Source organism: Rousettus aegyptiacus, unplaced genomic scaffold (genome assembly GCF_014176215.1).
Source record: "Rousettus aegyptiacus isolate mRouAeg1 unplaced genomic scaffold, mRouAeg1.p scaffold_m13_p_3, whole genome shotgun sequence".
Lineage (NCBI taxonomy): Eukaryota > Metazoa > Chordata > Mammalia > Chiroptera > Pteropodidae > Rousettus > Rousettus aegyptiacus.
In genome coordinates, this window is record NW_023416306.1 from 82,593,248 (window position 1) to 82,614,127 (window position 20,880).

Below are 20,880 nucleotides of genomic sequence, written 5' to 3' on the forward strand. Positions count from 1 at the left end.
TAGAAAAACCTTGTTTTATTCAGCCCAGGTCTGGGCAATCTTGCTCTGTGGTATGCCCAAAATATAAAAAATAAAAACCAACAACAACCAACAAAATAACATTGTAGAGAAAAGTTAAGTACGAAATTGGGTCTGGCATCCGGAATCCCTGTGGTTTTGGTCCAAGTCTGCTCCCTGAGGCCGGCAGGGAGGTATGCCCCTGCATCCGGCTGCCCCTGCCTCTGGATGGGGGGTTGCGCCCCTTGGGGAAGGTTTGTTCTGGTGGGACGCTGCCTGGGGAGCAGGACCTGCTTTGGGAAGTGGGGGGTAGGCCATCTGTCCACCTTCTCGAAGATCAGGATCTAAGGAGAAAAAGGGAGCAGGTCAGCAGCAGGTGACGAGGTAGGCCCCTCACTCCACTGTCTGCAAGGCCCCTAATTGCCTCCCCAGCTGAGGGCTTCCCCTCCGCAGCACAGGTCCCATGTTTCCCTCAGTAATCTGGGCTCCGAGAGAGGGGCCCCTCAGCCCTAGATCCAAGAAGAAGGGTTTCGTGGGCTCCCACCCAGGGCACCAGCTCAGCACCACCCCCTCTCCAGGCCCCAAGTCTCAGATTGTTTTCTAGGCAGAGAGGCTACTGTCTGGAAAGTCTTTCTAACTCAGTACATTAAAAAAAAAAAAAAAAAAAGACTTTTTTTTTCCTCTTCAGAAACAAGATTGAAACCCACAGGCGTCAGTCCCGTGGCCTTTCTGGGAAGGCTCTTTCCAGCTTCCTGTGTGCTGGTCCAGCCGCCCGCCTGCGGTCAGGGTCGCAGAGACACTCTAATAAGACCTGAACCATTCCAAGCACTTATGTAAAGGGCTCAGAGGGAAGGGCCCAACAGCCCCAGGGGAGGCGGGGCTCTGCTTGCTTCTCCGTCTACCCTGTTGTGGGGGCCTAGCCTGAGGTGCCACCTGGAAAAGGGAAACTGTTTCAATCTACTTTTTCCAGTAGCAGGCAGAATAAGAGGGGGATGTAGGCTCCCTGGCCTCCTGTGCACCCCTGAGCCCCACTTTTTTCGTATTCCCCTTCCTGCCTTCCTCCTTCTCCTTCTACAGAACTGCTTCCCAGAAAACTTTTGCCATTTAGGTGATCTCTGACTTTGAACGGCGGATTGAGACAGGCCCTGAGGAGTAAGAAAGTACAGGAAATCCAGGCCTGCAAAAGAGCCATGTTGCCAGGGATGGGGCAGGAGTCAGCTGTTTCAAACACATTCTGTTATCTGGATAATTCTGATCTGATTCTGCTTATGAAGAACCTAATCTCTGCATAGAGCTAGAGGCTGCTGTTCTCATTTTTAATATACATGGCATGACAGGGAGGGAGTTCTGTGAGCAGTTAGGTTAGTGGTGGCAGCCAAGGGTGAAAGAGCTTTCTCTGAGTCTTGACTCTGCTCACTCAGAGCCTTGATCCTGGTTAAAGGCTCCACCTGTCACACCTGCCATCCACTTTTAGGTAAAGAGGGCTCTCTGGGCCTTGACATCTCTGCCATTCATCCTGCAGCTGGTAGACTAGAGCTCTAAGATCTCTATCTCTCTGTCTCTGTCTCTCTATCTCTCTGTCTCTGTCTCTCTGTCTCTGTCTCTCTATCTCTCTGTCTCTGTCTCTCTCTCTCCCTGTGTCTCTTTCTTTCTCTCTCAATGGAAAACATTCACTTTGACCTGATCAAACATTTTAAATTCACATGGAGTGGGGTGGAGTTTCTTTGTGAGCTCGTTAGCAGAGGGCCTCTCTGCAAAGTAGTTCATGTGCGGAATCAGGGGAGAAGCTGAGGCCAGCCATCCCCATAGGGGAGAAGCTGAGGCCAGCCATCCCCATGAGGCAGTGACGACTGAGGACCCTGCTCAGAAACCATGTGCCAAAGGCCTAGGTCCAGAGTTTATCAGCCCAACAATGGGGCCCAGGGACTGATGACAGCTCTTTCCAATCAGAATCACTTCTAATTTGGGATTGTTTAATTCAATCCACTTGATAAAGACACTAATGATCACAGATACCATTTGTCGAGTGCCACTGTGAAGGTTTTTTGAGCATGCATAGATTTCGGGCCTTTAAATCCTCCTCACAAGCCTATGTGGTATATAAAAAGTGCCTATTTTATAGTTAAGAAACATAGTTCAGAGAGGTGAGGTAACCTGTCCAACGTCACAGAGCGAGGAGGTCACAAAACTAGGATTGCAGAGCCTGTATACATCCACCCAAAGATGTTGCCTCCTGCTAGCTTCCACATGAGAGATCTTAGGGAGCCACACCCCAGGTCAACACAGCAGCCCGAGCCCCACCATGGGCACTCAGCTCGGGCTGGCATGGACAAGCCTCCTCCTGCTCAGCCTGTGGGCTGGGCCCAACCGCAACTATGTTTGGCAGTTGAGGTGACTCAAAATGCAGGTATTCTACGTTTCATGTGGCCTGGCCTGCTCCCTAGGTAGGAAAGGGGCTGGTGCAGGGAAGGGGTGGGTGAGCACTTACTGGACAATTTTGCAGTTTGTTGCAGAAACATAGCGGCCTGTATAGTGGATGTTGCATCTCACCACATTGTTGGTGAAGTCAGACTCTAAAACGATATACTTGGGGTTCACGTGCACCTGAATACGGGGAGCACAAAGAGAAAAGGGATCTGGTCATGGGAGTGCACTTCACTTAGTCACCAGGGAAGGTGGTGGAGAGGCAGACAGACGCAGAGGAGACAGAGAAAGGGAGACTAAAGGAAGATGGAGAAGGACTATGTGAGACCAAGAGGTACAGAGACAGAGATACTCTGATAGAGAGACATGGGGAGATCAGAGAGACAGAGGGAGGACAGAAGAGATGGTCAGAGCCAAGAACACATCAGATACCCCTTATTGGACGACAGGAAGCTTCCCCAGAGACAGAGCCCAGGCCAGGTGGGCCCTGAATAGGACAATCAGGGTCAGAGAGGTTGAGTCACTGCCCCAGAGAACAGAGCAGGGAGTGAGGGGCTCAGCAGGGACCCCATGCTTGGTCTCTGCACTCTGAGGCTTGCACCCTTTCACCACGCATGTCTGTCTAGATGAACTGTCAAAGGCTGAATGATGCCAGGTGGCATCCTCCGCCCTGAAGCCCAAGGAGCTGGACTCTCACTGAGATGATGGCCCAAGCATAACCTATGCTTTCTGTCTGTCAGGACACAATGAAGCCTTTTAGCCTTTTAAATGTTGGATTATTGGGGTGGAGGGGCCTTCACTGGGGTTATTTATACTCAGCTTTATTTGCAGAACATTTAAGATCAGACGGATGTTACTTTTAAATCCTCATACACTCCTTAAGGAGTGGCTCGAATCCCCAGAACTCAGAGGGGCCTTTGCACATGTTTGGTGAGTGGATGAACAAGGGAATGACAGAATACCTTTGACAACCTGAGCCCCTGGGAGAGGTGGATCAGAGGCCCCAAGAAACTTGCTGAAAGGTGCTCAGGAGGAAGCTGCAACCAGCTTCGGGGGTGCTGTGTTCTGAATGTGGTCGCCCCAGCAGCCCATCTTCGTGCAGGTTAAAGCTGCCTTCTGAGACATCCTCACTGCTCCTCCTCCACTGAACTTTGGCCTGGAGCAATGGGTCTGGTGGGCCTAGCACAGTGATACTTCACCTCGCACCTGTATGGAGGCCAAGACTTGGCTTCCCCAGGCAAGGTCATGATGACCAGGTTCTGAGAAGCCTGTGCAGGTATGTATCATGTTGGATGATGTGTCCGAAATGTACTTTTCTGCATCTTCCCCCACCACCCAGGCCAGAGGAAGTGGCATTGGAGTGACTGCATTGGAGGTGGGGTTCAGGCTGGAAGGGACTCTTGGTTCCAAGAGACCCTGGCTTTGCAGGGGTCACCTTGAGAAGCTGAGGGTCTCTCTCAGAGGGCAGTGTCCTCTCACGGGGCTTGCCCTGCCCACAGACAGGGGATGGACCACGTGGCTCACCAAGTCCTTTGTCACTTAGGGAAGACAAAGTCACCACCTCTTCTAACATGACCACACCTAGGCCTCGGGTTCTTTGGTGTCTATATGGAAAGAGGCTGTATCAGCCTGAGGCTAAGACCTTTAGATGGGAAGTGCAGACCTGTGCGTGATGCTCCAGGATGCTGCCTCTGTTCGGCTATTGGGGAGGGAGAAACACACCTAGAGGCCGAAGCAAATCTTAGTGGTGGGGACACCGACATGAGCATCAGGCTGGAGTAGGTGCTCCAGACCAAGAGGCCCACCTTGAGAATGTAGTTCCCAGGCTGCACGTCAGTTATGTCAATCCACTGGCAGTCGATGTCCGCGTTGTAAGTGTCATAGCAGCCTGGGCTCAGGCCCTGGGAACAGGGACAAGAGTAGAGGCTGGGTGCTGCAATGCTCCCCAGAGCCATCCACGCCCACTCCGGCAGCCTGGGGCCCTCCTGCCTCTGTGCTTCGCCCCGGGGCGGCTGCTCAGAGTGGTTCTGGCTCTTCCTGAGCACACAGGCAGATGGACGAGAGAGATAATGAGAGATCTAATTGCCAGATTCGAGGGATCAAATAAAGGGGTGTGCCTGGGGGAAATGGATGGAGGAATGGATAAAGGGACAGATAGGCAGGATAGGTAGCCAGTCTGTTGGGATAGATGGACGGAAAGATGAATTTGGGTGGACGATTAGGTAAACAGAACATTATGCCATCCTGACTTTGTCGAGAATGCTCTTTTCTTTCCATGAGCAGACACCCTGGGAATGACACGGGAAGGGGCCGGAGGGGGGCAGCCCTCAAAGGGCACTGTGGTGGCCTGAGGACTGGCAAGAAGAGCCCTGCTCTGGTTGAGGTGAGTGGCCGGGAGCCTTGGTACTAGCCCATCTTCAGCTTGGCCCAGGCTGCATTGCTGTCTTCTCCCCAAGCTCCCCTGCCTCTCTAGCCCAACCTGTGTGTGTGAGGTGCATGCATAGCGCTTGAGGTTGCCGAAGTCGCAGGTGCTGTCCTCCAGGCAGAAGCTGGCCTTATGGCCCTCGGCCACCTTCTTGCCTGTGGCTGCATCCAGCAGGTCGTAGTGGCTGAACTCGTCCATGCTGTGGTAGTGTCTGGAGTCAGAGGACAGGGAGGGAGAAGAGGGCCTGGTCATCCCTGGGCTTCTCATTTTGTCTACCACCTGAGATGGGCACAGGTGACCTTGCCGTGACACAGCCTCCTGACTAGTCTGGGCTCCTGGGACTCCCGGGTCCCCTGTGTCCCACAAGGCAGCATCTTCCCTGTCCCTACCTAGGTGCCCGTCTCACCCTGGGAGAGCATCCATTCAGGACTCCTCACTTCCTTGTGGCAGCCACCTGTACTGGCTTCCCGTAAGCAAGCCCTTTATTCTAGACATTTTCATTCCTTCTCGAGACTGATCCTTGCATATCTCCTCTCCAGCCCCACTTTTGCTAAGGCTCCTCTGAGAAACTCTTGCCCCCGTGATAGATCCTTAGCTGAAAATACCTCATGGGGCCCTCCCGCCAGCACCTGCCCCTCCCGAAGCGCTAATGGGGAAGGAGCGCTAATGGGCAGGAGAGGCCGCTGGTCCCACTCACTGGTGGCAGCTGTGCCACTCCCAAGTGTGCCGCGGCCGGTTCGGGAGGAAGTCCGCTGTGCCCTGGTTCTTCACGCGCTGGGGGAAGCGTAGCAGCACCCGCACGTCGTAGTCAGTGGCCTCCGGGGCGTAGGCCGTGCTGCAGGGACAGGTGGGAAGACCAGAGTGGGGCCGAGTACCATGACACTGAACCCAGAAAAGGCCAGCTTGCCCCCGAAGACCCCGACATCTGACCCCCTGCACTGCAGCGGAGGCTCCAGCCTTTCCCCCTCTCTCCGCCACGGGGCTGGCAGCATCTGGCCTGACAATGACTCTCTGAGGGTCCCTGACACCTGCAGGTGACTCCTAGCTAGGAACAGCCCCTGGGGATGGGGTCGTTTCAAAATCTTTAGAAGTCTTTTATAAAACGGCCCTATCCAGGAGATTCTGATGTCTTCCCTCCTCTGGACAGAGTCCTAATTGTTGACTGAAGCACGCCATGTCTTGGTTGTGGGCCTAAGAAACAGGCTCAGTCTCTTGAGTGTCAAAGCCTCTTCACTTTCCTAGTCCTGTTTGCCTTCTGCTTCCCAACACACCCTGCATTCTAGCTTCAAACACTGTTTCCCAAACAGACTTAACTCTTTTGCCAATCTGTACTCTTGCCCATGCTGTTCCTTTGACCCAGAACTCACCCAGCCTCTTAGGCCCCTCCCCAAGGAAGTCTGCCCTGATTGCTCCACTTAAGAAACCCTGACTGCCTGTGAGCTCTAACATGATGCCTGCAGCACACCCTGATACCATACGCACCCCAAGCTAGGTCTGTGTGATGAGGCCATATCTCCCTGATCGCATGGTTTCAGGACTACTGACCTGCCCTTTTCCACTTAGGGAGCATGGGTCTGGTGCAGACTGCCTGCTCACAATTCAGTTACTGACCCCCACTCCCAGCTGAGATGGGCCTTGTGAGAGCTGTCCTGGTTGGCCTTAGGGGCACTTCTCTGGCACTCATTAAGGTCTGGGTCCTAAGGCTAGAGGCAGGAGGTAGCCAGTTGTGAGGATTGGCTCTCTCTGAGAGGATGTCTGGACAACAGGCAGTGCAGGCTCCTCTCTGCCAGGACACAAGGCCCTTGGCCTTGTCTGGGGGAGGCTTGGAATTCATCTGTGTCTGGGTTGGAACAAACACCCTCTTTTCCTCTGTTGAGTTCAACGCTGCCCTTCCGTTCGGCTCAGCACACCGTGGGAAACCATCAGGGTCTAGGTTCTAGGCCCAGCTTGGCCACAAATTTGTGGTGAGACTTGGAGCAAGTCCTTTCCCTTGTCTGGATCCTGCTGGCCGTCTGTGCTCTGGCACCAGCCTGCAGCCCACACTTCCGATGATCTCTGAGGGCTTGAGTTCCACACTCCAGGGCTTGAGCTTTGCTAGGTTTTCTAGGTCTGTATCCTGCACCCAGCTTCCTCTGATGCCTCAGCTCTTGCCGACCTCTCCCTCTCTGACCTTGCAAGCTCCAGCCTGCAAACTGCTCACGCTAGCTCTCCTTCCCCTACCTGCTGCCTGGTTCTGCCCTTGGGGCATGTCTCTTCAGCTAGACCAGAAGATCCTTCTAGGACAGGGCCCGGCTCCTCCCCAGCCCATCTAGGAGTGCAGGTCTGGACACACGGATGCTCCATGTAGATGGAGAGATAGTTGGGTTTTGACTCAAACTCCTCAGATCTCCGCCTTAATGGACTGCCATGGAGGCTGTGAGCTCCTCACTGCTGGAGGAATCATAGCGGCAGCATGTCACCGTGTTCCCTTCCCGGGGACAACAGACTGGACAAGACCTGAATGGGCAGGCCGACTGAGTGGTATTCAGTGTGTATCCTTGGGCTGCTGCCAGTTCACGCACAGTTTGTTGCCAGTCTGTAATGAGATAAGGCGCTTGCACGAGCAATGCAGATCAGCTATATCACTAATCACACTGTTTAGTTCAGGGGACATTTTTTCTTTCCTTTTTGAAGCCAGACTTTCTTGACGAAGGAAGCAGTGAACTGAGTTATAACCTGGTACAAGCTCCTTATCTTGTTACAAACAGAAAAAAGTTGTGGTCAACTACTTCGAGTGGCAGTGGACTAGAGAGTCCATAAGCGAGAAGATGTTGGGAATCCAAAGGGATTCCCAGATACTTAAATATAAAATAAAAAGTTCAAATGTCAAAAAAAGAAGCAAGTAATTAAGACTACTATGTGCTTCCAGCATAGGGAAATGTCAACAAAAGTAGGTCAGTGTAATCTTTAGTTCTTTTAGCACAGGGAGATGTCCCCAAAGCATATATATTTGAACAGAATATTTAGTTAACAAAAATTAGAAGCCAGCTCTGCAGGAGGCAGAATCGCCCAGGAATTATGAAGAGTTGGCTGCGCTCACCTTCTGGGGTCACACAAACTGGTCTCCTTCCCCTTTCTGTTGCCACATGTAACTGAGGCCTCTTTGTTGCCTATGCTCACTGCCCCTGCTAAGACCCAGGCAGACGGCCTGGGCCAGCCAGTCACCCTTGTCCTCTGTGAAGATGGCCCCATACTCTGGCCCTGTCCCGAAAGTTTGTTCCCTTAAAGGACTTCCTCAGGTCCTCACGGAAGCATCGGAACCCTGGGCTCCCCACGAGGAACCTTCTCCTGAGGCAGCTCAGATAGGAAAAGTTTTAGTTCCTGTCATTGCACCTCAGTTTTCTGACTGGGATAACACATACTTGCAGTGCTGGTGTGGAGATTAAAGGCCACAGTAAAAGTCAGTGACCTTGTGTAGTGACATATTCAGAAATGCAGAATGACAGCTTGTCCCCTTCCTCTTCTGACTCCCTTGGGGTGGGCAAGGCTCGTACATGATGAGGACCAGGTCCTGGGAGGCTCAGACACCTGGCCAAGGTTATGTGGCTTACAGGCAGCCTGGCAGCCTGGCTGGCATGCACGTGGGTTCTGGGTAACTCCCATGGACTGTCCATCTTCAGCTCCTTACCTGGCCAGGCACTTCTCCTCTGCTGCGCAGCGCAGGGAGTACAGGTGGGCTCTCTGGACGTAAGTGGACGCTTGCACATAGTTGGGGTCTGGAACCAAGTCAGGGAGTCCTGGAGTAGGCAGTGAGAGAATGGAAGGAGGGAGGAAGAGTGTGACATTAAGTAGGATCAGGCTAGCCATGGTTAATGCCCAGAGACCTCCTCACCCCAAATACCCTTTGCCATTCTCCTTTCTCTACACAGGCTGTCATGGCCTTCAGGAAGCCTCCCAGCCTGAGACAGGTGTAGGATGTGAACCCTTCTCCCTGCTCAGGTGTGGGTTCAGGAACAGGAGCTCACCTCTGGAGCTCTGTGCTGTGGGAGCATTGAGACCTCTTGGCAGAGCAGAGATATGAGCAAGAGCGGGGAGACAGAGAAAATGGAAGGGAAGGGTATTCTTGGTGGTGGTGGTGGAGAGGTGGGGGTGGGGGGATAGCATGGACAAGGGCTTGGAGGCAGGACTGAATGAACCTAGTCATTTCCTGACAGAGACACTTTCCTCCATGTCCTCACTCCCCAGGCCTCTGCACCAGCCTCCAGACAACCTCTGCTCCTCTCAGCCAGTATTGTTCATAAACTGCCAAGAGAGCCCTGGGCTTCTGGCCCTGAATGGGTCCTGGCAGGCTCAAGGGCAGAGCCAGGTAAATGTTGGCTGGCAGAATTGGGGGTGGCAGGAAGGGATGGGCCAGAAGGAAAACACATCCCCAGAGCAGGCTGCTGACTGGGCAGCATTCTCAGCCTGGGCACTCAGCCTGATTCCTTTCTTCCTGCCATCCATCCCTAGACTGGGCCACACCCTCCTGTCTTAAGTCTCTGGCCTCCAACCTGAGGGGCGCCTGGCTCCCTCCCCTGCAGGGCCCAGGGGAAGTCTGTATTCTGTTTCAGCCCCTGTGATCATTTCTTCCCAGGATATGCTAGAGCTGGGGTCTGTCCATCCTGCCTCCTTCTCCCTGCCTCCCCCAACCCCCGCCCTCGCAAGCAGAAGCTAGTCCCAGTGAGTGGTATTAAGAATGAGCAGAAACCAAACTCAGGTGTCCAGATTCCATCTGCATGAAAAGAAGAAGCAAAATCCTGATGCTGGGAGTGGGAGTGGTAGGGCACAGGCTGGGGCGGGAGGCAGGCAGGGGGGACCCTAGAGCCCTGGGTTCCATCCCAGCTGGGTCACTGACTTAAAAAGGAGTGGTCTGGGGCCTCGATGTCCCCTTCCCTCTCAGGCTCCAGGGATTCCGGCAAGTAAATAAGGCTGTAAGTTCCTCTTAGTTTATTTCAAACCCTCTGCTCTTGGTGAGCAAGCAAGGTGGTGGCGGGGGGTGGGGGGAGGACTTTAGTCACACAGACAGACTTCCAGCTTCCTCTTCTTGATGCCAAAGCCCTCTTGTCAGCTTTTGGGTCTAGAAGATGAGGCAGAGGAGGGGGACTCTGGCTTGTAAGCCTTTCACAGAGGTGTCTGCCTGCATGCCACCCCTCACACACACATACCCTGGGATCCCAGACTGTACCCTGCTCACCCTGGAGCCCGGGCCTCATGTGAGGGCCTGGTCTGGGCAGCCAGTGTGACCTCACCTACTAGGAATGAAGAGAAAGCTTGGAGCACAAGGGTGGGTGAGGATGAGGTGGCTCCTGGCTGATGGGGGCTGTCTTGGCCAGCGTAGGTCCCATTACTCAAGCCCCCAGGAATGCCTGCAGTCATTTCCCAAGGGGTACCCAGGCCCTCAAAGCAAGGGGCCACCTCAGTGCCAAGCCGGTTCTTACCCATTGGTCCCTAGAAGTCTCTTGATGGGGGATGTGAGGAAGACAGGAATGGGCCCCTTCCCCAACATCAAAGTGCCTTTCTGTCAGTAACATGTGGGAGTGGGTAAGCTGGGTCTGAAGCCTCATGAGACCCAGCATTTGGCAACAGATAGCCGCCTCCTCCATCCCAGGCCCGGTTTCAATAAACACGGCACAGATGGCTCCATAAAGCTTTTCTGGCCAGACCCTTCCTCTTTAGGCCATTCCGTGAGTTGGTTGTATAGTCCAGGGAAATTAGAAGAGCCAGCTGAGCAAGAGGCCAGGGTATTCAGAGCCAGTGAGGGCTAGTACCACTCCTGGCCTCAGACTGAGCCCTGCTAGTCACTCACTGAACCCTGACCCTGTAGCATACTGAGCCTGACCCTGATAATAGCCTGCCTGAACCCCGATCCTGGTCATGGACTAAGCCCTGATCCTAGTCCCATTCTGATCTCTAATCCTGGTCTGATACCTATTAACAACGCTGAACCTCAGACTCATTGCTGTTTGTCCCCAGATTATAGACTAAAGCTCAGTATTAAAACAAACAAAATAACTTAGAAAGAGTTGTTTTGACATCATTGGTTCTTTTTGATTATAACTGGGGTAGGAAGCTCCAGAAGGAGCATTTGTATAGTACTACATGTGAGCATTCAGGAGAAAGACCAAGGACAGTCACCTCAGAGCTACTGGTTACAATCTGAGCCCTGATCCTGGCCACAGATGATCTTCCTCTTATTGAGAAATCTCAGGTTCAGGCAGGTGTCTACTGCTCCAGGGAATCTTTCTTGATTGGCAGGGAAGAACGGCCTCCATCCCCTACCCCTACCCCTGTGTTGCAGGGGTTGATGAACTAACTGCCCATCCCAAGGGCCTCTGTCAGCCAATCTTCTATAATGATTAGTTGCTTAAAACAGTCATCCTTCAATAACCAAGGGGGAATGGTTCCAGGAACAACACATCTACCCAAGGATACCAAATTCTTTAGATGCTCAAGTCCTTTAGTCAGCTCTCTGTCTCTGCAGGTTCTCTATCCCTGGTTATAGAGGGCCAACTATACTTTACTGTTCCAATTATCCATAAGCATACTCCTCACTCTGTCCCCAAGACGCCAGGGCACTTGGAAGTGCTGGAGAGAACTGAGGCTCAGAGAGGGCAATGAATTTGCCCACAGTCACAGAGTTCAGGTAGCTCAGGAGGACATCCCAGGTACTGACTTCCTCCAAGAACTCCTCTTGTCAGTCTTCTTTTCATAGACATAAACTTTTTTGATTTAATCTACATACAGCCAAATACACAGATTTTAGGTGTGCAAATTGGTAAGTTTTGACAAATGTGTGCACCATGTAACTATTACCACAATCAAGAGTAATTGTTTCCGTCATCACTGAAAGTTCCCTCCTGCTCCTTTCTAGTAAATCCCCCTTTCCCCCTCCACCATCCCACTTAATCATAGATCTGCTTTTTCATTACATTAGTTAATGCATTTTCTAGAGCTTAAATGTAATCACAACGCCTTTATCTTTTTTTCCATATCTCTGACCATCACAGAGGTTCTGTGACTCCCCGAACTGGCTCCCCCTGGCCATACTCCACCTTGTCACACATTCATTGCCCTGAGGGAAGCTGCTGGAAAAGAGAGCAGCCTTTAGGCCCTGTACCTACCCCTCCCCATCCTCTGCTGAGGTCCTTGGGAACAGCAGGCCCCCTCCCTCTGCTGGCATGTTTTTCCAGGAAGGAACAATGCCTCTTTCTCTGGCCTGCTCTCCCAGGAGGCAGTCAGTCAGCAGCCAGGCCTTCAGGCTTGGGCTTTCAGTCCCTTCACAGGGGCTTGGATAACGGGGTGGGCTGTGTGATGTTAGAAGGGGATAAAGGAAGGCTCGAGCAGGGGCTTGTGGGTCTAGAGGTAGGGGTACTGGTCTGCTGCTCTGGCTCATGTTGCACAACCAGGCCCTCTGGGCAGGGTGGCCAATGTTGGGTGAAGTCCAGCTACAGCCAGAACTGTGTGCTCACCCACCCCCAACTTCACCCCCAAAAGTGTATAATTTAAAGGAAGACCCTGGAGAGAGTAATGCTTGTCAGAGGGTAGAGAGAACCATCAGTCACGGGGATGTAATTTTGAGGAGGGTTTGGGATCTCTTATCCAGATTGTATGGAGTCATCCAGCCCTCGGACATGGTACTAGAGACTCTATTAAGTAGGCTCAAATGAGAACTTTTCCTGGAGACTCCTGGAAATGCAGAAAATAGAATTAATCACAATTCTCATTTCAGGGCAAACTAACCATTATCACTGGTCTATGCAAGGCCCCTCTCTTGCAATAAAAAAATTTTAAACTTTATCCTCACCCCTGATCCTTAGATATGTCCTTGAACATTCGTCTCTGTATAAGATTTGCAGTGCTTACGTATTATTAAAGTATATGAAAGATATTATCTTATAATCTCATTCTGTTTCCTAGGTTTTTAGTCAATGTAAACGTTTAAGATCTATCTAGTTCATTGCTTGTCATTGCTAAATAGGACTCCACAGTGTGCACTCCCAAGGCCATTCTAGCCAGTATCTTGGGATGGACCCTAGGAATGGGGCTAACTACCCGAAAGCTGGGTGGATGATCTTGCTCAGGCTGCCCACAGAGGCATTGGTCACCATCAGCATCTGGCCTTCTGCTCTCAGGAGGCAGACAGGAGCTTGGCTTCTTACCCTGCTCTGTCTGTGTGACCCTGGGCAGGCCTGGCCCCTCTCCAGGCCTGACTGCCTCTATTTCTCCAGATCTGATTATTCTCTATCCTACACATGGCCTGGAGCCCTGAGCCCATTCCCCCTGTGGGTACTCTTCCATGCTGACCACAGGGTCATGCACATAGGGATTCAGGCTGCACAGAGCCTGGGCCAGGGTTGGGGGACATTAAGTCAAAGGGCAACAAAGTCCTCTGGGATGGCCAAAGCCAGGCTGCTTGGCCAGGGAAGGGCTGGGCATAAGAGAATTGTGTCCCAAGGCCATTTTGCAGGCAGCTGCTGGTTTGGGAAGCCTTTCAGCTTCGGAAGACCCTGTCAGAACCTCCAGGGCAGTGAAGACACAGCCAAGGACAAGGACCAGCTTCTGCATTCTGGCTCCAGCCCTGGAGCTTCCTCTTTGAGGATGCAGGGGCCCTTCATAATATGCTCAGGCCCAGCCTGCCCCATCTCCCACCCCAGCTGGGCCTGGAGCTGCCGGCTGGTCTGCATGCCAGCCTGCAGGAACCTGAGGCCTGTCTTCCCTTTCCCTGGCAGGACGTGGCTGGGGCTTTCTTGTGGGTAAGACTTGCAGGCGAGTTCTCCCTCTTGTCCAACTCCCCCCCCCACCCCCCGCATTGTCCAGGCCCCTTCTCTTTTCAAAGGTTCAGTTTCCCCATGTGGACAATGGGGAGATTGGATTAACCTATCCTTGAGCATAATTTGCTGGCTCCATAAACACTTGGAGATTAAAATACTTTTCAGGAGTTCTTCAGTCCATTCCCCAGCCTTGGGCAAGAGCCCAAGACCTCTTACAACCTCTACAGACAATTCCTTAGCAGCCAGGAAATTCTCCCACGTCTGACCTAAATCCTTCCTGCTTCATGAGAGAGCTGTTCCCTCCTGCTCAGCGGTTCCTGGAGGCTGCCCAGCGCAGAGAGCTTGTGGTTACATTCCTGCTGCTTGCCCACACCTCACCTGTTTCCCTGTTGGCTTCCCTTTTTTTGTGGGTTCCATAAACCTTATCTCTTCGGAAATCTTTTCTTCCAGGTCTCCTGCTCAAAAGGAGCAGATGAAGGAGAGTGGAATGCAAAATAGCCCTAATCTCCTGAGCCCAGGCTGGAGGATAAACAATGTCCAGCAGGAACTGGGCAATGGGTTGTGAAATACGTGCACAGTGGGATGTTCTGGCTCATGCAGCCAGACTTCAGAGGAGCCCCTAGGTAGGGAAAGCAGAAAGCTCGAAGAGCACGCCTTGAATACAGATGAGCCAAAAGGGCCTCCAGGGTGGGAGCTGGCAGCTCCATGTCCTATGAAATTTTCATCTAATAATCAGGACATTAAATTGTCAGCGCTGGCCTGGCAGTGCCACACCTGTGTGATGAGCAGGCAGGCAAGGTGGCTGCAGGATCTGTTGTGCCCCACCATGAAGGGACAATCCCAGCCCAGGCAAAGGAGTTGTATTAGCCATAAAGCTGGGCTCAGAACCTTCAATGGCTCCCCATTGCCTACAGAATCAAGCCCAGGCTTTTCAGGGCGGCAGCTAAGGCCTTCTGTGGTCTGGCCCTAATCTGGCCTTCCAGAGCTCTTAAATCTAAGGATCAGTAGACAGTTCCCTAGCACACCTTACTTTTCTGCCCTGGCCTCTGATGCTGTGGTGCCTTTATCTTAAAATTCCCTAACACACACACACACACACACACACACACACACACACACACACACACACACACAGAGAGAGAGCCCAGCTTTGCCTTTACTGGAATACAGTCTTTTGGCCCCAAAGACTACCTTGTCAGCCCTGACCACCTCTCTGCCACCACCCTGTGCCCCTCCCTCTTCCAGCACACATCTGCATCACCCACATGACTGGGAAATACAGTTTAGCAGCAGCGGTGACAGCCTCACTTCTCTATGTGGGAGAGCCCAATTCAGAGAATGGGGTCTGTGAGTGTTTGTTCAATTGAACAAACTGCCCAGGAAGCAGACCAGGGATGAGCTGGGAGGAGGTCAATACCAACCTTTGGGGAGGTCAACTGCCCTCCCCTCTGGCCAAGCCTTCTGACCACCTCTTTGCACTTCATTTACCTACACCCTTCCCAGCGTGAACACAGCGTCTACCCCTCCTGCCTCTCACCCTTGCAGAACCTGCTTCCAGAAGCCTTCCTGGAAGTTTCGGTCCCCTGGGTACTCTTCCTGCCCTTCAGATCCTCACAGTTACCTGAACTTTTTATCTTTCTTACAAAATCCAATAGGCCCACAGCCTTTCCACTTCAGCTACTAATGACTTCATCCTTCCAGCTTCACAGGCCATAAACCTTTATGTTATGTCTGACCCCTCTCTTTCTCTTATACCCCACATCCAATCCACTAGGAAATCTCATCAGCTCTATCTCTGAAATACATCCCGAATCTGACTTCCCACCACCTCAGTTGCCACCTGGCCCAGCTGCCATCATCTCCGCCTGGATCCCTGTGCCAGCCTCTTAGTCTCTTGCCTGCCTCTTCACTGTCTATTCTCAGCATAGCAGTCAGGTCCCCTATTTAAACATCACTGCTCATCTCAAACCCTGCAGTTTCTCCCCAATGTATGGAAAGTAAAAGCCAAAGTTCTCGTAGTGGCCTACAAGGCCCTCTCTCCAAGGTCTGGGCCTATTACCTCTTTGATTTGTCTCTTGTTACACCCTCACTCCCATTCCACTCGCTTTAACCACATTGGCAAACACTTGACAACCTCACGGACCCCTTCCTCAGGGACTATGCACCGATTGTTTCTTCTGTGCAGAATATTCTTCCTGCAGTTAGCTACATGGTTTGCTCATTCTTCTCCTTTAAGTCTTTGCTCAAATGTTACCTCCATGAGGCCTACCCTTACCACCTTTGTAACCTGCCCCTCCCCTACACTCCAGCTCTCCCTTATTTCTATTTTTCCACAATATGTACCAACTTCTAATATTCACCTATTTATTATGTTCATGCACAAAAATACACGATCCACAAGGGCAAAATTTTTGTCTCTTTTCACTAATGAATACTCAGCTCTAGACCACTACCCAGCACATAATAATATTATTGAGTGGCTGAATGTCCTCATGAGGTGATCGGCTAGACGAGAGCCCCTGGGGGGTGGGTGGGGTTCTCCTTTGTCTGCTGTCCAGTTGCACACCCAGGTCTAGTACACAGCAGGTCTGGGAGCTGGAGAGACAGGCAAGATGGAGGTGAGCTTGGGCCACTGTATTCTGTGTGTGTGGTTTCTTGCTGCTGGGCTAAGACCAGAGTGAGGACAAGGATGGGTCAGGGCACCCCTGAATTCCCTATATTCAGTTCAGGGCCTGGCATTGATACGCCCTTGTTGAGCATATGCACAAATACCTATACCCCACAAAGGATCCGGTGGTATCTGCCTATGTGAGCATAGACTTCATTATTAAGCAAAGGCTAGGATTCCAAAGTCCTTTCTTTTGAAAAAGGATTAGTTTTGAGGTTGGAAATCCCATGGTACCATGGCTCACAAGCAGGAGGAAGGGTGGGTTTTCTCTTGAGGCCTCTTGGCCTTGCCTTCTCTACCCAAGTCTCTTCCTGCTCTGGCAATCCAGTACCAGTATTACCCATTTCCAGATGATACTGAAATGTTTGATTTCTAAGTGCTCATCAGCAAGGGGGTGAGAGACCCTGGCCCAGCTCTGGCCCTGTAATCCTGAATCCAGACAAAAAGGCCCTCTGGGTTCAGCTGTGGTGAGGAGGCCATTAGGTCAGGGCAGGGGAGGGGACAAGACTCAGCCTCTCCTTCCGCCTCCTGAGCCCGGCCAACTGCTGCTCCACAGGAATGCCTGCACAGGAATTGGAAGCAGGTGTGGGCTGCTCGGGCTGAGCGACCACCCGTTTCCTCCCCCGCCCTTCCAGCCACTGCCCTGAGGAGTTTTCCATGTGTTCTTGGCTTGGACAGGAGTGGGGTGGACTCAGGCTGAGACTACTGGGGAGGGGTGCCCCTTCAAAGCTGAAAGGACACTGAGATGGGGGCCCCTGGGGTTAGGAGAGGGGCGGGGAGTGGGTATGAAAGGCCAGGACTCCCAGGTTAAGTGCAGCAGTATAGCCTGGTGCCCGTAGTCCCTAATGACTTCCCACTCAGCTCTGCCTCCACCCCAAAAGGCTCTGTGGGGCCTGAGGATTCAAGGCGAAACTCCAAACATTGATTTTCCCAGAGAGTTTAGACTCGAGAGAAACAAAGAACATACCCTTCCCTGAGGGGCAGTCCGGTGGGGTAGAGGATCAGTTGGCTCCCACCTTGGCCACTGATGAGCTCTGAGACCTCGGATGAGTTACTAAACTCCAGCCTCAGTTTTCTGGTCTGTGAAATGGGAGTGATAATACTATCTATCTCATGAGGTTGCTGGTGGAATTAAAAGAGGAAATACAAATAAAATACTTGGCATAGTGTCTGGTGCATAGTAAGTTCGATAAATACCAGCTGCTATTTTAATTATTTAAAATAGGAACTATCTCTTCTTGCAGGGATGGTTCAGTTCGAGACCAGGGGAGAGAAGATATGACCTTGCAACTGGATAAGAGAGGAGACAGGAAGTCCGCCTGAAATGAAGTTGCCAAGACACCACTTGTTTGTTCCCATACTAATGGCGTTCAACTACCAAATAAGGAAATAGGAAGAGGACGCAGGTCCCTGTCTCATCTGACCCTTTACAACAGCTTCTTCGGCCTGATGACTCTACTTCTTTCTGAAGGAGGGAGGGGTGCCGAGCTGTGATTCTGGCTCTACTAGTTGCCAGTTATATGATCTTGGACAAGTCACTTAACCTGTGAGGGCCTCAGTTTCCTCATCTGCAAAATGGGTATAATAATAATAATACTTAAGGTCGTCATAAGGATTAGAGGCTCTAACTGTAAAGCTCCAAGAACAGTGTCAGGCACATAGGAAGCAGTAGATAAGTGTTTGTTAAATAAAGGTTCTGGAGTTGGACATGAGGATGACAAGGCTCTAACACCACACTGCCAAGGGACTCTTCACTTCCAAAGCTTTGCATACGCACTGTCCCATCTCACCCTGTCACAACCAGTGCCTGGATAACAGTTGACAATAAAATATCTGTTCAATGACCAAAAAAAAAAAAAAAAAAATGAGGGAATAAATGAAATGTACAGGGTAACCAAGAAAACATAAAAATTAAAAAAAGAATAATGTATGATGATTAAAAACTCAGGATGGGGAAGTCATGCTGACTCAAATCCTGGTTTCACTACTAAGAAGTTGTGTGACAATCAGCAAGTGAGCCTGTCACTGTATCTATGAAGTAGGAATACCAGGACCTTGCTCATGGGGTTACTGCAGAAATTGAGAGGGGTGTGCAAGACGCCTAACAGCTGCTAGTGTAATTATCCCCCTCCCCCACTGCAGCTAGGGGAACTGAGGCCCAGAAAGGGTAGGTTGGGGGAGGGGGCCCAGACTCTCACCCTGTCAGCCCAGCTTGCAGGCAGGGTGTGGGTCCTCCTAGGTCATCTCTGTGCAATGCCAAGATGCAAGGCTCAGTCTGAATTCTGGATCAGCTGTAGCCAGCTGTGAGACCTCCCTAAGTCTCAGTTTTCTCATCTGTACCAGAGGACCATAATCTCCCCCTCTCTAGAAGGCAGCGAGGGTACATAAAATTGCACATTTAAACCACTAAGCTCAGCAGGTGTTATTCAGCAAATGGCCAAGTTATTACCATCATCTCTGCCTTGGGACTCTTACTCTGGATGCTTGTTGGGGGAAGCTGCTTCTTTCTTTCCCAGCATGTACTCAAAGCCCTGCGGAGGTGGGTAGGTGACCTGGAGGGGCAGGCAGTGGGGTGGAGGCAGGGAGCCAGGGCTGCTCTCAGGGACTAAAGGGCTCTGTTTGGCCTCTTGAGTGTGAGGCACTAGATGGAGAGGTGAATACCCCACAAGTACCATGGATGTGCAGGGACATAAAACCTCTAGGCCCAGGTGCAGCACAGTCCCCATGGGGGCTGTGGAGGCCTGAGAGAGGGAGGGGGAGGGGAGAGGAAGGCGGTGTCTCAATGTTCAGGAGCCACAGGCAAAGGCATTTATATTTTGTCCTGAAGGCCCTGAGAACCACAGAACCTTCTTGAGCAGGAGAATAACATGGTCAGCAACTCAAAGGTTTATCTGCTCCACATGTAGGATGGACTGGTGAGGGGGAGGCAGGAACCAGGGGGTCAGGGAGGAGGTAGCCTCAGCTCCTTTCTAACCTCTGATTGGTTTTTATCAGGACATGCCAGGCAAGGCTGGTACCACCATGGCAGATGTCCTAGGAGAACGGCCAGGGCAGTCTGCTCCATGTTACCTTCACAGGATTGCCACACCTGGTGAATCAAGCTGAGGAGGAGGGGGAGGCCCTGGGAGAAGAGCTGTGGTCTTCTGGGGCTAGCACTAAGACCACTAGCTTAGAGAAGCTGAGGCTGCTAGGAGGCAGGAGCAGGGGCAAGGAGGCCAGGAGAGGGGGCACTGGCCATGGGAGAAGGACACAGTGCAGAGGACAAAGCCAGGCCTGGGGAGCAGGTGGCAACATTCCAGGCCTCTGCGATTTACTGAGAGCCAGGTAAAATATGTGACCCTCTTTAGGCTCTGTCTCCTCATCTTCTCTCCAGTTACATGTTCAGCATCAGAGGCCTTGGGCATGCCCCTTCAAGGGTAGAAAGAAAAAGGGTGCAGGCGCCTGAGAAGACACAATTCTAGACAGGCACTTGGAAACCATCCAGACATGGAGGACGAGGGTGGTGCGCACATGTGTTTGGTGTTGTGAGGACACGTTCACGCCCACGCACACAGGCTGCCAGCACCAGGCCTCAGACCCCTGGGTGTGTGGCCAGGAGGAATGAGGTCAGCTTTGGAGAATCCGCCCTGGACTCCTACACCAGGCCTGGGGGTCTGAGCTCAAGAACAATACTTGGCCTTTCATGAACAGGGATTTTCCATGGTCCTGGCCTAGCAGGGTGGGGGAGAGGGAACCAATGATTAGAGAGAAGGTACTGTTCCCTCTCTGAGCCCCAAATGAGCCTGCACCCCTCCTTCCCCCACTGTCCCACCCCATACACCATCCCCTCCATGATTAGGGGATAGTGCTGAGAGCCATCCCTTGCAGCAGTGCTTGGGCACTTCCTCCTCTGAAAAGTCCTCTCTGAGTCCACAGCCCCCGACTGGAGAAGCTCTGCTCAGTCACAGCACTGAGGTGTGCCCCAGGGCAGGGCCTAGATTTGGTGCATATAGCACACTTGGCCTGGCCCCTAGCATACTACCTTCAGGAGAGAAACGTCTTTCATCCAAAGAACTGTGGGGCTCAGGAACAATGGCCAGAGGCCCTGCTAAGCCCCAAACACCCTCAACCTAGACATGGCCTTGCCCTAGCCCATTCCCCTCTGACCCATAAGAACTGACAGATCAAAGAAGGGCCCTAGAAAACCCACTGGCTTGGAGCACAGATGTTCAGTCCCAGGCCTTGCTCTGCCAGCAGTGCTATAGTTTGAGGTCTCAGTTTTCCCATCTGCCCAGAGGTGGGCTGCCTTGGCTGAGCCCCTCTGTAGTCTTGCATTCTAAGAAAAGCAACCACAAAAGGTTAGTATCCTATTGGCAAAATGTCCTCTCTTCCAAGGAGCTCTAGTAGCAGCTGACACTCTGCTGCAGAGTGGTGCAAATCCAGGTGAGGACCAGGAGGATGCACCCTTCATCACATCACAGAGAGCCCTCCATCTCATTCCTGTCTCAGCCTGCATATTCTCACACTGGGATTCAGCACTCATCTCGTGTGCTATGCCTTGGAAAGGGTGCTACCGGTGGGGACTCTCCCCTCCCTTA

The 20,880-nt window shown here is 52.1% G+C and overlaps 1 protein-coding gene and 1 long non-coding RNA gene across 4 annotated transcripts in view; one reads left to right on the top strand and one right to left on the bottom strand.

Moving 5' to 3' along the window:
- LOXL1 (lysyl oxidase like 1) overlaps positions 1-20,880 on the bottom strand; it is a 26,259-nt gene continuing 5,379 nt past the window's right edge. For 2 of the 3 annotated variants that reach the window (XM_036217586.1, XM_016124986.2), the window contains exons 2-7: positions 8,514-8,622; positions 5,544-5,681; positions 4,901-5,057; positions 4,227-4,322; positions 2,486-2,601; positions 1-341 (exon numbers count right to left, since the gene is read on the bottom strand). In XM_036217586.1, the coding sequence (XP_036073479.1) occupies positions 335-341; positions 2,486-2,601; positions 4,227-4,322; positions 4,901-5,057; positions 5,544-5,681; positions 8,514-8,622 (623 nt within the window). In that variant the 3' untranslated portion in view covers positions 1-334. Of the gene's footprint in view, positions 342-2,485; positions 2,602-4,226; positions 4,323-4,900; positions 5,058-5,543; positions 5,682-8,513; positions 8,623-8,850; positions 9,185-20,880 lie in introns of those variants that run through there. The other variant, XM_036217585.1, reaches the window with a different exon arrangement.
- LOC118600350 lies at positions 16,681-18,010 on the top strand. Its single transcript, XR_004949930.1, has 2 exons — positions 16,681-17,381; positions 17,548-18,010. It is a non-coding gene; the product is annotated as an uncharacterized LOC118600350 (long non-coding RNA).